At 42.9% G+C, this 12,124-nt stretch overlaps 7 protein-coding genes across 7 annotated transcripts; 5 read left to right on the top strand and 2 right to left on the bottom strand.

The window, feature by feature from the left end:
• Positions 1-1,862: 1,862 nt before the first annotated feature.
• Positions 1,863-2,525, bottom strand: DCP2 (decapping enzyme complex catalytic subunit; the record flags this gene model as incomplete). The annotated part of the gene is made up of 1 exon (XM_020209801.1): positions 1,863-2,525. A coding segment is annotated over one exon (663 nt), but the record flags the coding sequence as incomplete, so codon positions are not given.
• Positions 2,526-2,828: 303 nt separating this feature from the next.
• Positions 2,829-3,665, top strand: CANTADRAFT_21521 (uncharacterized protein; the record flags this gene model as incomplete). The annotated part of the gene is made up of 1 exon (XM_020206705.1): positions 2,829-3,665. One exon carries the CDS (start codon positions 2,829-2,831, stop codon positions 3,663-3,665), a length of 837 nt encoding a protein of 278 aa, XP_020065403.1.
• An 831-nt stretch (positions 3,666-4,496) lies between these two features.
• Positions 4,497-4,853, top strand: RPS20 (40S ribosomal protein uS10; the record flags this gene model as incomplete). The annotated part of the gene is made up of 1 exon (XM_020206706.1): positions 4,497-4,853. One exon carries the CDS (start codon positions 4,497-4,499, stop codon positions 4,851-4,853), a length of 357 nt encoding a protein of 118 aa, XP_020065404.1.
• Positions 4,854-5,236: 383 nt separating this feature from the next.
• PTC5 (type 2C protein phosphatase) lies at positions 5,237-6,958 on the top strand (the record flags this gene model as incomplete). Its single annotated transcript, XM_020210791.1, has 1 exon — positions 5,237-6,958. The coding sequence occupies one exon, from the start codon at positions 5,237-5,239 to the stop codon at positions 6,956-6,958; it is 1,722 nt and encodes a 573-aa protein (XP_020065405.1).
• A 312-nt stretch (positions 6,959-7,270) lies between these two features.
• PEX19 (Pex19p) lies at positions 7,271-8,331 on the top strand (the record flags this gene model as incomplete). Its single annotated transcript, XM_020211618.1, has 2 exons — positions 7,271-7,316; positions 7,442-8,331. 2 exons carry the CDS (start codon positions 7,271-7,273, stop codon positions 8,329-8,331), a joined length of 936 nt encoding a protein of 311 aa, XP_020065406.1.
• Positions 8,332-8,477: 146 nt separating this feature from the next.
• On the bottom strand, positions 8,478-10,799 carry CANTADRAFT_5933 (AAA family ATPase; the record flags this gene model as incomplete). Its single annotated transcript, XM_020210792.1, has 1 exon — positions 8,478-10,799. One exon carries the CDS (start codon positions 10,797-10,799, stop codon positions 8,478-8,480), a length of 2,322 nt encoding a protein of 773 aa, XP_020065407.1.
• Positions 10,800-11,333: 534 nt separating this feature from the next.
• CANTADRAFT_5934 (uncharacterized protein) lies at positions 11,334-12,047 on the top strand (the record flags this gene model as incomplete). Its single annotated transcript, XM_020210793.1, has 1 exon — positions 11,334-12,047. One exon carries the CDS (start codon positions 11,334-11,336, stop codon positions 12,045-12,047), a length of 714 nt encoding a protein of 237 aa, XP_020065408.1.
• Between the last annotated feature and the right edge of the window lie 77 nt (positions 12,048-12,124).

Raw genomic sequence — 12,124 nt, forward strand, 5'->3', positions numbered from 1 at the left:
AGTACATGCAGAATAATCTATGATTGGTTTCTCTTCCAGAGAAGATCCTTCAATAATTCAGCTGAATTATGATTTTGAGTAGGCACATTACTCAAGGAGATAGGGGAAGCCCCAAGGCCTGAATCAGCGGGGGCCCCATATACCGCTTGCAAGTTGTCATTGACAAGATGTTGGTTATCTTCTGATTTCTTACCATTCAACAATGCCAAGAGGCTTTGCCCATGGGTGTTAGTTTTTGGGGCTTCTGGTGCCTGTAGTTGTTGATTAATGCCACTGAACTCGTTCAATGATTCTCCTGGCTTTAACAACCTGATCTTGGACTTCTTTGGCTCGGACTTGTGGTAAATGTCTGTAGGAGTCGCATAATTCAGCCCGGGTAAGTTAGATGATGCAGAAACAAATGGGGTAGAAAATTCATCGATTAAATGGTCAACATCTTCTTCATCACTTGCAATATCAAAGTTACGGTACAGAGATCTACCCATGAATTGCTCACTTAACCCATTGAAATCGTCGAAATCTTCAAAGTTCTCAAAGTCTTCAAAATCTTGTTCTTCAGGCTCAACAGATGGCTCAACAGATGGCTCAACGGATGGCTCAACGGATGGCTCAAGCGATGACTCAAGCGCTGAGACATTTACCGGAAGCGAGCTCTTTCTGTTGAGTAAACCTAACAATTCTAGGGAAGGGTTTGTCTCTGCTTTTGGTCTAGCAGGAACTACCTCAGGTACAGCTGATGAAAGTTCTTTGGCCCCGTTAGTTTCCTTGGAAGTCTTACGACCGCCTAATAAAGAAAGAAGAAAATCCTTAGAATGATTGCTCTTGACCGTAGAATCTTGGATGCTATCCAGATCCTTCTTTGGGTCTTCTCTCCTCAAGAGAGTAAGTTTTTTACCCGGTTCAGATGCGTTACCTAAGCCATATCTTTCATTATGCCTCATAGACTCTTCCAACTCGTTAGATGGTCTATGCGAAGATTGAAATGATTCAGCTGGTGGTGGCCTCTTATTCAAAATACTTAAAAGCTCATGTGTGTCTGAATCAGGAGTTTTCACTGCTGATGGTTCGGGTCCTTTCTCAGCTGGTTTTTCTTTCTTGGGATTCAAAAGGTCCATTAAAGATTGAGATCCATTGTGCAATGATTTAGGCGACTTAGGAGATTTCGTGGAACCCTTTTGGTTCAAAATGTTCATTAATGTTTGCGATGCATTTTCCTCGGTAGGAGCTTCCTTCTTCTTGTTAAGTATATTCAAAATAGTTTGAGTTGCATTCTCACCTGATTGTTCTTCCTTACCGTTGATCAAGCTCAACAAGTGTTGAGCCCTAGATCTGTTTGATTCCTGATCATCTTGTGTTTGAGGGGCTTTTTCTTCTGGTTTCTTCTTTGGCTTGTTGAGAATAGACAAGAGTTCCTTAGAGTCAGCTGATCCTCTATTGGCAGGCTTGGCTAATGAGGCAGGATTTGGTTGTTGACGTGCATAATCCACATACTGGTCTGGAGATGGGTGATATGCCAATGGTTGAGAAGGCTGGATAGGGGTAGCTTGAAAGTGAGGATGGAAAGGATGAGGGGGATAGATGGGGCCTTGAGTATTAGGTACTGGATTATATATTCCTGGAAAATGTAATAAGTTTTGAGGAACATTGTAATTTTGTAACGGCACAGGTCCATTGCTAGTGGTGGTGACTTTTTGCAAAATATTCAACAACTCTCTACCGGCATCAACATTTTCGTTTGTTTCATTGTTGATTCCCAATAGGTTCTTCAATCTGACCTCAGCATCCCACATTATTTCTTCTTCGTTGATGCCACCCTTATTCTTATTGACCCACTTCAACATAGGCTTGAGGACTGTTCCAACAATGAAGAAATGGTTTGGATTAGATCTGTTCTTTTTCTGTAAGGCTTTGATGTCAAACCATTCAATCTTAGAAATCTCATTTCTAGCCACAGGTTGGAAGTTGTAATCTTCGGGGACGTTCTTCACCAAGTATATCTTGTAATTCTTGCCCTTGATGGTTCTTTCTATGACGTCGTTTTCGTCGATCATGCCATTGGCATCGAATCCTGTTTCTTCGTAAACTTCTCTGGCAGCACAGTCGATATCGGATTCATCCTTCGATATCTTGCCTCTTGGGAAGGACCAAGTGTTCAGCTCAGTTCCCTGAACCAAGACCACTTTGGACAAGTCCTTATTGAACAAAGCCACCCCTCTGACTGGAATCATGGATTTATACTTCCCGAACCGTTGGATGGCGTCAGATGGATTACCCCATTTCCATATCAACGGACACTTTTCCAAAAACTTGGGGGCAAAGCTCTTCATCTTCATGCCAGGAAGGGAAGGGTTGAGTTGCTTGACGAAATCGGTGTAGAACCATTGTGCTTCTTCTACTTGGAAGAACACTCTCTCAATAGACAGTAAGTCCTCGTTGGGAACATTGACTAAGAACCTGACCAAAAGATCTTCTAGGACTAGATCGACGTTCTGGTTCAAAAGCCCGTCGCGTAGCTGTATCGACATTATTGGTATGTATGCAATTCAATGGATATCTAGATGGATGGAGTATTGGATCTATTATGCTTGGGTTGACCACGTCGGTGGATAATGTCCGGGTAACCGGTGCGATCATATGGGATTCCATGAGACATATGGACAGGCTGGGAACCACCACCACACGCCAACTACAACCAGGACTCATACACAGAGGTCCAAATCCCATCCCATCCTTCCCAAGTGGTTTCATCCTTCCGAAAACCCCCAGCTTGTGGCCCAGTAAACTGTGATAACTCCACTGAAGTGCGCATCCAGAACACCATCTCAACCATGCATTCCCGAACATTCTCTACATACACCCGGGTTCTTGCCCCCAGATTCGCCACAACCATCAAGGAGGTGGGTAAGCCTGCATTGACCAAATCCATCGAAGTCAAGCGTCCATTTGGATTTGATAAACCAATTTTATTGAACCACAAAGTACATTCATATTCGTTATCCAGCGTGAAGGACTACTTTTTCAGCCCAGAAGCCAAGGAGCTCCGTCAGAAGCGTTTGGACCACGACATTGTGCACTCTCCATTCTACGAATCGAAATCATTCCAGAACACCAATGGTAAAATCTTCACCCCGCCCATCTCATACTTCAAAGCCGACAAGTCGAAATACTTCCCTGATTTCATTGCATCAACCTTGAGCACCAAGTCTGTTAGTCTAGGCGAGCTTCTTGAGGGAAAAGTCAGCATTGTCAGAGTTTACCTGACAGTCTCTGGTGAAAAGTGTGTAGACACATTCTTTCAGAAGGACGGCAAGGACTTGGCAGGAGCCGACTTTGAATCCTTCAAGGAAGAACATCCAAATTCTCAAATTATAGACATCAATGTGCCTCAGAACTGGATGAAGGGCTTCATGATTGGACTTTCCAAGAGTAACATCAAGAAACAAATCCCTGTTGAAAGACAAGACAAGTACTTTGTTCTCCCGGATCATACATTTGGTTATGAAATCAGACAAGTTTTACTTTGTGACAATATGTGCTCAGGTTACATCTATGTCTTGGATGGAGAGGGAAAGATTAGATGGGCCACAAGTGGATATGCTGACGAGGAAGAACTCGAATTGATGTGGAAATGCGTTAGAGGTGTCGAGAAGGAAATAAGTAGTTGAGCATGCTAGCTGGCTTGCTTTTCTAGAAAATCATATATTCTTGTAAATACTGATTAGATAATGTCAATCCTTGGTCGCATGCACCAAAGATTAATATTTTTGCACCCAATCTAAAAAACCCAAATGTTTGACAATCGATAAAGAATCTTGGGCAACTTTTCTATAAGATTCCAAGGTAACGTTCAAAAGCTTCAAACCCTATTTATAAAGGTGACCAGGCTCATAGCTCGGGCCACCAAAGAACGACCGAAGAGAGTTTTGTCACTACAACAAATATAGATCCTTACTACCATTTGCTAATTATCATAGAAGCAAGACTATACCAGAGAATAGATACCCAAATAGTAACAGCAATCTGCAGCCCTGTGCGTACATATTATGGTATTCGTAAAAGTATTACAGTTCCGAGACATCCATATTTACGATTTTTCCCATGAAAGTCTCCACAAGCTCTCACGAAATAAGGATACAGTATCTTCAGGGTTGGATCAATTATGGATTTGCAACAGAGCTTCAGCAACTACTGGTTGTAGTGAGTTGTCGAGTAGACATTTATTATGACTCCACATATGTATTTAAATCTACCAGCAGATATCACATCATTGGCATATGTACAGCAATCAGCGATAGAACCCCACAATAGTACTCTAACTAACAAGGAAACTGAATAAAATCTTATCAGCCATGTCACGTGACCAAGGGTCCATCAGGGCTGGAGCCCTCTTTGCGCACTCTCTGCAGGACGCGAAAAAACTTCTGGTATACACTTTTCAGATGAAAAGATTTATAAAAGTTCTTTTGTTCCTTAACAACGTCGAACTAACCGTCATCATGTCTGCTCCAATTAACAAGGAAAAAGTTGAACAAGAAGAAGAAAAGATCCACAAGATCAGAATCACCTTGACTTCCACCAAGGTCAAGCAATTGGAAAACGTCTCTGCCAACATCATCAGAAACGCTGTCCAACATGACTTGGTCAAGAAGGGTCCTGTTAGAATGCCAACCAAGGTCTTGAAGATCACCACCAGAAAGACTCCAAATGGTGAAGGTTCTAAGACCTGGGACACCTACGAGATGAGAATCCACAAGCGTGTCATTGACTTGCAAGCCCCAGCTTCCACCGTCAAGAGAATCACTCAAATCACCATCGAACCAGGTGTGGATGTCGAAGTCACCATCGCTGCTTAAGCGTGATGGCTGGACTCAAAAGAACACTGTCTCCAAACCTACGCGGACTATAACTGATAGGTGTAGAGGAGATGATGGAGATATATTGTATCCAAGTGCTCTAGGCGTACCGTGCATTTTAGGTAATGCACTGACGTTGTGGTGTTGCTATCAGGATTTGGTATAATAATCCATTGTGTTTGCCCTCTATTAATACATGTTACGGTTTAATTAACACTGCTTGTAGTCTCGCTCACTGTAGCCCTGCAGGGTAAATGTCGCACCCGCTTTGTGCACTCTTGCTCCTCAAAACAAATTACTCCCCAACCACTTTAATACCAGTAATGGGTTACGTACTAACAACGAAGCCAAGGTTACTATACCTTACCAGCAGACAGGTCAATATGCTCAGCAAGCGGATGCTTTCGTCTTCGTTGAGACGAAGCGTGAAGTCCGGCATCTTAAGCACCACCAAGACTCCCACCACCAGTAGTAAGGCTGGCGAGGACAGCAATGAAGGCAATTCCATCTTCAGAAAGAGGGTAGCGTTGGTCTCTGGCATCATCATAGTGGGATCCTACATCTCATTCAACCTGTCGAACTACTACAACCTCGACACCATTCCTCCAAACACCAGCGGCCTGGGGCCAGGGATCAACCCCAAACTCTTGAAAGGATCAGGGGTCACCACGCCCCTTCCTTCGGACTCCAAGTTTTACTCCACCTCAACTTCGTCTCTCCATCAGGCCAACAGTATCAGTCACCAGCAGCACAAGGAAGGGGTGTTCTTGCTCAACGAAGACCAGGTCAGTACCAAGTTGAGACTGTTTGAGGAAAGTTACAGCGTCAGCAGAGGCAAGGGTGTGACCAGATATGATATCTGTCAATTGCCATCCAACTCCCCAATAGAAGATGATAGAGCAGAAGAGATAGTCCAAGTTCCAATCTTACAGGATAACAACGTCAAGACCTCCACAGACTGGATGTTCTTCGGTGTGTTCGACGGTCATGGGGGCTGGACTACAGGAAGTAAATTGAGAGACCAATTGATCACTTATATTATCCATGAATTGGGTACTATTTTCAAGCCTGCCAATGATGACAATTTGAGGTACGTTCCCAACAGTGCTACTATTGATCAGGCCATTAAGAATGGATTCTTGAAGTTAGATCACGAAATTGTCAACAAGAACATCGAAAAACTTTTGAACGATAACAACAAAGCCAAGGCTGCTGAATTATTGATGCCCGCGTTATCTGGCTCTTGTGCCTTATTGTCGTTCTACGACACTAACTCAAAACTTTTGAAGGTTGCTGTCACTGGTGATTCAAGGGCCATTCTTGGCTCCTTTAAGGATAACCAGTGGACTGTCAAGCAATTGAGTATTGATCAAACTGGTTCCAATCCTACTGAAGTTGCCAGAATTATTAGTGAACATCCCGACGAACCAAACGTCATCAGGAATGGTAGAGTGTTGGGTAACCTCGAACCTACTAGAGCATTTGGTGACTGCAGATATAAGTTGCCAGCATCCATCCAAGAAAGAATTTACAAACAGTTTTTCGGAAGAAGATTACCAGATCATTTGAAATCCCCTCCATATGTCACCGCAGAACCAGTCATTACCACAACTAAGATTAATCCAGAAAACAACGATTTTTTGGTAATGGCTTCGGATGGACTCTATGAAATGTTGACCAATGAAGAAATTGTCGGTTTAGTTGTGAAGTGGATGGAGAAGGAGAAGATGATCAAACCAAAGAAGTCTTTTTGGAATGCATTCGCTTCTACAGAAAATAAGCTCCCGGAAGTTTCCGATATCACTAACGACAAATCATCTAAAAAGCCCATCAGAAGAAAACATGCTGGAACCGGTGCATTCTTGTTGGAAGATAAAAACGTATCGACACACATCATTAGAAATGCTTTATCCAATGGGGGATCCAGAGAACAAACCTCCATGTTGATTTCTATTCCCAACCCGGTTTCGAGACGGTACAGAGACGATTTAACGGTCACTGTCGTCTTTTTTGGTGAAGATCCAAAAGGAGAAAACGAGAACGGAAAACTTGAGATCAATCAAGAGGCCACAGCAGGTGGTTTGAATGCAAAGCCAAAGCTTTAAACGGCATACGATCCTATAACACTCATTCTTTGGGGTCATACACAGAGAACGCATCACTAGATAGCCTTGAGGATCCAAATTATATCACGCAACCAATGGCCCGGTTGAGGTTCCTTCCGTATCTCATACATCCGAAACAAGATAGCACATTTTATATTTATCGAAAAAACGCAAAAAGCACATCAAGCTAATCGCCTACTCGTACTTTATCTTTCTGTAGTCCGCGGGCATTTCAGGAGCGATAAACTAAGTTTTGCCATTTTCACATTCAATGCATATTCGGTATACCTGTGGGGTGGTCGTGCACATGCCATGGATCTCCCCCACAATAGCCTCCAGTATAAATTCCCAATCAAGTGTATTCCAACGACTATAACCCAGCAATGTCTAGCGAAAATATAGAAAAGGAAAAGACCACCGCCACTCCCAAGGAAGTTGTGGATACACCAAAGCCTTCCACTGAGGCTGCTCCAGTGAAACCAGCCAATGCTCCAGCTGCAAACACTAGTGCTGGTGGAGATGATGTGGATGATCTTGATGATCTTCTCGACGACTTTGCAGACGATATCCTTGACAAGCCACCAGGTTCGACTATCGATAACAACACAACTGCGGATGAGCCACTCAATGATGAATTCAAGGCCAACATTGGTGATCTTATCAAGGATTTGAATATTGAAGATCCAGAAACCAAAGACCAGGTGGAGAATTTGATCAAGCAATTCGAATTGAACCATCGTGAAGAGGCCGAGACTGAAGCCAAGAAACCTTACAACTTTGAGTACGTGATGAAGGAAACCATGGAAAGATTGAAGAAATCTGGCGAAGATATCGATGAAAAGATCAAGAATGACCCAGCAGGAGGTAACCCTGAAGATATGCTCACTCAGTTGTTGGCAGGTTTGGGCGGTCCTAACGGTGGTCTTGGTGATGGTGATATGGATATGTCCAAATTGTTGGTCGATATGCTCGAACAATTATCCTCGAAGGATGTGTTGTACGAGCCTATAAAGGACCTCAACACCAAATTCCCAGACTACTTGAAAGAAAAACAAGGTACCATCACTGAACATCAGTACAAGAACTACAATGCCCAATTTGAAATAACTAACGATATCCTTGCTATTTTTGATGCCCCAGATTATAGTGATGACAACAAAGCCCAAAGGGACAGAGTCAATTCCTTGTTGGAATCTTTGCAAGAACTTGGACAGCCACCCACCGAGCTTATTGGTGACAATGGTGACTTCCCTGGATTTGGTGGTTTAGGAGGCCTTGGTGGAGATGGTAAAGATGGAGGCTTAGACTTCAACGATAAGGATCTTCCAAAGGATCTTGAAAAGGAATTGGAAGAAGGATGTAAACAACAATAGAGCCGTTTGAATACTACCATTAATTGTAAATTTACGTTTACCCATACACCATCACGACCAGCCCACATCTAATATGGCCTGACTTACACAGTTTAATTTCATTACTTATGGACGTATATATTTCAGCGACTTCGTTGTATTATTTATTATATACTCAACCCGCTTCTACTTGAGAATTCTTGATAGTATTCTATCATTTCCTTTGTAATACCTCTCGAAATTCCTGCCAATGCGTGGTCAAAGTGCCTCTTTTCGACCTTAGTTGTTGATTTATTTTCCATGATAGATGCCAAACCAGCTTCTTGACATAACAAAACCACTTCAGCACCCGAGCACCCCTCGGTCAAGAGAGCTAACTTGGATAAGTCAACTTCTTCTTTGTCGAAATTGAACTTGGAACTTCCCTTAGTCAAAATTTGAAGTCTAGCATCGTAATCTGGAGGGGCAACGTAAATGTGTCTATCTAATCTTCCGGGTCTCAACAATGCTGCATCTATTTCGGTTGGTCTATTGGTGGCAGCCACTATAACCACTCCCTTCAACTCCTCAACACCATCAATTTCGTTCAATAATGATGTCAACACATGTTGGGAGGCTGAGGTTCCGCCACCGTCACGATCACCAGAAATAGCGTCGATTTCATCAAAGAAAATGATTGATGGTGCAGCAGCTCTTGCTTTTCTGAAGATTTCTCTGATTGTACGCTCCGATTCACCCACGTATTTATTGAAAATTTCAGGACCCTTGACCGCTAAGAAATTCAAGCCAGACTCTGTAGCCAAGGCTTTAGCCGTCAAGGTCTTTGAGCATCCTGGTGGACCATAAAGTAATACTCCCTTTGGTGCCAGAACGCCCAAGTTTCTGAACGCCTCACTGGCCTCTAACGGCAACTGGATCACTTCAATGAGCTTTTTCTTCAATTCTTCTTGGCCACCAATGTCACTCCAATACACCTTTGGCATCTCCAAAAAGATTTCTCTCATTGCCGAAGGCCTGATATCAGGCAATGCTAAGAGAACATCATCCAAAGTCAAGACGATCTTTTCCTGGTCGATGTGGTCTTTCAATCCTCTTGCGATGGCTTTCATGACCGACTCTCTACAGAGAGCAGTGAGGTCCGCACCAACATAACCATGAGTCTTTGAAGCAATTGAAGTAATATCCTCGGAGCTCAAATTATGCTTGGAGACATTCATCTTCCCAAACAATTTCTGCAAAATATCACCTCTGGCCTCGACATCGGGAATACCGATCTCGACCTCCTGGTCAAATCTTCCTGGTCTTCTCAATGCTGGATCGATAGTGTTAGGTCTGTTTGTAGATCCAACAATAACAATTCTGCTGGAATCCCCAATGCTATCCATCATAGTCAACAAGGTAGCCACCACTCTAGACTCGGACTCCCCACTATCGTCAGAGTTTCTGTTGGGTACTAAGGAATCAACCTCGTCCATAAAAATAATAGAGGGTTGATATTTTCTGGCTTCAACGAAGATATCCCTGATTGCATTTTCAGTCTCCCCCAAATACTTTGAAACAATTGAGGGCCCATTAATAGTAAGAATATGCGCATTGGTTTGATTAGCAACGCACCTCAACAACATGGTCTTACCAGTTCCTGGAGGCCCATGAAGCAAGATACCTCTGGGGGGAGAGATACCAAAATTGGAAAATAATGTGGGATTGTGTAAAGGAAGCTCGATTGTAGATTGTAATGTGGCTATTTGCTTAGAAAGACCACCAATGTGGCCATAATTGAGCAATTGGGGCAATTGTGGGTATTTTTCATGCGCAGGAGCAGTTTCCTTGCTCTCTTGAATGACGGTTTTCGTTGGGTGAAAAATGTATGCTGGAGAAACGGTGTTAATCTGTACAACATCCGAGTCTATATCCCCAATATTGAGTTTTTCAAATGACTGGACGAAACTTTCTTCATTCACATCAATGATATGAATGACAAATGATTCTTCTGATGTGATGGTCACCTTCAATCCTGGGTACACAATGCCTATGTTGTCAAGGGCCTTTTTGATGGCATTACTCTTTGCTTCCGTCAATTCCTGGGAATCCTCCAAATAGACAGATAAGTCCTTCGCGTAATCAGGTTGCCCCAAGTGTTTTGTAAGCTGCACCCTGTCACCAAGCAAAAAGCCTCCTAAGCTTCGTAGCCCTGAAGACATGTTGATGACGTGATGGTCGTTCAAATCGTTAGAAGACGATACAAGGGCTAGCACACCTGGAAGCCCACTATCAGCTTTGCTGACGAACACGAATTGACCGTCTTTTAAGTCCAAACCCTGCACAACCTCGGGGTTGACTTGTATCTTCATCATGGACTTGTGAGACGAGCCAACTGAAGGTCTGACTATAAAGGACTTGGGCATTTTGATCTTTTTGGCTGGCACCTCGCCGGTAGCTGACCCACTTGGGGTACTGGACTTTTTCTTCAGGGTTCCCTTGGAAGACATTGATGTACAATAGTGCTACTAATGATGGAATTAAAGTAGCGATGAGATTACGTAAGGACTTGGTCAGAATTATTGTCTGTGTGATCTGGCAGGAGTACCCATAAAGACCAACAATAAACTTACGTTGAATTTGGCTAATACAAATCGCTGGACTTGCATATAAACATTACTGGGTGTGCTTCTCTTCAGACTAGTTGTGTCCATAAACTCCCACTGAAACTACCCATCTCCAATCCGGTGATCGATGTCACGTGTAGTATCATTTTTATTGTACCAATGAGTATCAAGACGAAGCTAATCACTATACTTATACCTCCGACCTTGAAAGAACAACAACACACTCTCCAGTCTAGGTAGAGGTCATAGAAGAGGCTATCACACTTCAAAATGAAAGTTGTACGATCTTTGCGATCACTCAGGCTTCAACAAAAGCATCATACAAACCATGTCATACCGATCCGATTCTTTTCCAAACTCACTTACGTTCCGGAAGTTATTCTGAATCGAGATCTATGTCTCGCCAATGACAAGCTCATGAGTACTCACAAAATTCCATACGAGGGGATACGACCCAATATTTACCAAAGATCGAATTATGATTTTGATTCACAGTATACCGGCCCTGATGATGGAGGCATGAATATCATGGCTCTACTTGAACAAGACAGAAACTTTGAAATGGAAATACGCCCTAGAACGGAAAGTCTCCAAAAATTGGTGGGAACTGAGTTCGATTTGACCATCCGAGAGAGACTAGTCATACTATGTGGGTTAAGCAATCTAAGGGTTTCTTTCGAAGATGCTATTCCAGGATCGCAAATTGTTTACGAGAGCAGCAGATTGCGCCAGATGGGCCAGACAATAATAAAGCTCCATCTAAGTCTTCAAACCGTATTCACGGACGAGAGCTTTCTTTCCTCTTCTGGTGAAGAGGTAGAACAGGACGTGGATTTCTTCGAGAAGGCAGAGGAGTTCATGATTATAGAATTTATGAAAAAGAACTTAGTTTACAACAATGTGGTACCATTTCAAGGTGCAATGAGACATGGACCAATTCATTCGCAACAAAAGTACACTGATAGGAAGAAGAGGATTCGAGACAAAACAAGCATAGGAAGTTTCTATACTATGGTGGGACTCCTTCATGTCAAGTATCTGGATCGCGTGCTTGAAAGTGTGATAATCAATAAGATTATTAACGGTTCATCAGGATTAGTGAATATCAGAGTGGAAGCCGAGACGAGATAGCAAGGTAGTAATAGCCATCCAGTTAGGACTGGCCCCACTATTGGATGCAGAAATATCAGCTCGAAACTACAAATCAC

Source organism: Suhomyces tanzawaensis (assembly GCF_001661415.1).
Source record: "Suhomyces tanzawaensis NRRL Y-17324 unplaced genomic scaffold CANTAscaffold_3, whole genome shotgun sequence".
Lineage (NCBI taxonomy): Eukaryota > Fungi > Ascomycota > Pichiomycetes > Serinales > Debaryomycetaceae > Suhomyces > Suhomyces tanzawaensis.